Genomic DNA, 1,472 nt, shown 5'->3' on the forward strand with positions numbered 1-1,472 from the left:
TCGCTCAGCCAGTGAGCGGGAACCGGTCTGTATGTGGGATCCGAACCCTCAGCGGGAGCCCGGCCGCACTCCCAAGCAGCGCACTGTAGCAGTGCGCCACCAGGCCGGCCCCATAAGAGGAATTTGAATCTTATTGAAACTAGACTCCAAATCTTTTATTCCCAAATTATAATTATTTATGAGCTCCTTAATGAAAGAAAAAAAGTGCAGTAATTTACTCTTCTTTTCACAGAAAAAGCAAATCCACGTGTTATAAATCAACAGGATCTACACCTGTAAATTCTGGAAATCATGTCAAAGGTACAGAAGGTTTCTTACTTGATGTAGCTCTTTTAAACTCCAGCAGTTGTATTAAATAAGTCACTTATTAGTTAACTGAATAAAATTTGTTTCTAAGCTTAGTTCTAGTGAACGAAGGGATGAGGGGTCATGATGAGAGTTCTCAATATTTGTATTTTGTAATCCTATAGAACAGATGTGATTAAATAATGAAATCACTGAAATGAAATGAGGAATCACTCCCCCAGCATCTTTTCTTACCTGGAATGTGTTATTTTTCACAGTTTCAATGTTTTGATAAAAGAGCTACTTTACTTTAAACACAAAAATAAGGCAAGTTGGTTACTTAAAAGAAGACGACACATTTACCTACATTTGCCTGACATTTAGGTTGTTTTAATCCATATTTCATTTATGTTTTCAAAGGCCCATTGCTCTAAAAAAAACAGTGGTAAATATAAGAAAGTCCAGGGTCTTGCTAAGTAAGCATTGATGTCAAACACAGTATTATATCTCAATTTACCACAAACTTGCAAAAACCATTTTTAAAAAGCATTTTTTTAAAAAAACCCATTATGAATAAATACTTTTCAACCTGCTAAGAATGATCTCTAAACTTTCATTTATTTTATTTTAGACTCAACAGAAGAAACTGTTGTCAAAACAGTGGTTGAGGAGCTGGATCAACTTGGCAACGTCCTTTCACTGAGGGTTCACTCAGTAGAAGAAAAATCCTCTAAAATAAGCAACATTACAATGGAGCAATGAGCACCTTCTAAAGCACCATAACAGGGGCTGGCCAGTTAGCTCAGTTGGTTATAGCACAGCCCTATAACACCAAGGCCATGGGTTCAGATCTCCTACCGCCAGCTGCCAAAACAGAATAAATAAATAAAGCACCATAATGAGGAACAAATTACTTACAAAAAAAGCCTGCTTTTCCAAAAAATTATTCATTTCTGTTCTTAAAAATTAAAGTTCTAGATTTTGTTTTCCTTCCCTTTCTTTTCTCATGTTCTTTGTACGTAATCTTTTTCAAGAAAAGCAAAAATCTTGCTCTGTCCCTAGTTTATGTTTTTATTTGGAGAACTTTTTGCCATTTCATTAAAAAATTCTGCTGCAAGTTGTTTTTTATAAATCTGGTTCTTTTTTGTTTTTACGATTGATCTCAATGTGACAGTATTAAGGACATA

The 1,472-nt window shown here is 35.1% G+C and overlaps 1 protein-coding gene across 1 annotated transcript in view; it reads left to right on the forward strand.

The window, feature by feature from the left end:
* The window catches only part of KRT26 (keratin 26), a 6,905-nt gene extending 5,858 nt beyond the window's left edge, over window positions 1–1,047 (forward strand). The window contains exons 7-8 of the mRNA XM_008586066.1: window positions 233–300; window positions 917–1,047. Of these exons, the coding sequence (XP_008584288.1) occupies window positions 233–300; window positions 917–1,047 (199 nt within the window). The remainder of the gene's footprint in view (window positions 1–232; window positions 301–916) is intronic.
* Window positions 1,048–1,472: the final 425 nt, after the last annotated feature.

The sequence above is a fragment of the Galeopterus variegatus genome, unplaced genomic scaffold (genome assembly GCF_000696425.1).
Source record: "Galeopterus variegatus unplaced genomic scaffold, G_variegatus-3.0.2 Scaffold3817, whole genome shotgun sequence".
NCBI classification, from domain to species: Eukaryota; Metazoa; Chordata; class Mammalia; order Dermoptera; family Cynocephalidae; genus Galeopterus; species Galeopterus variegatus.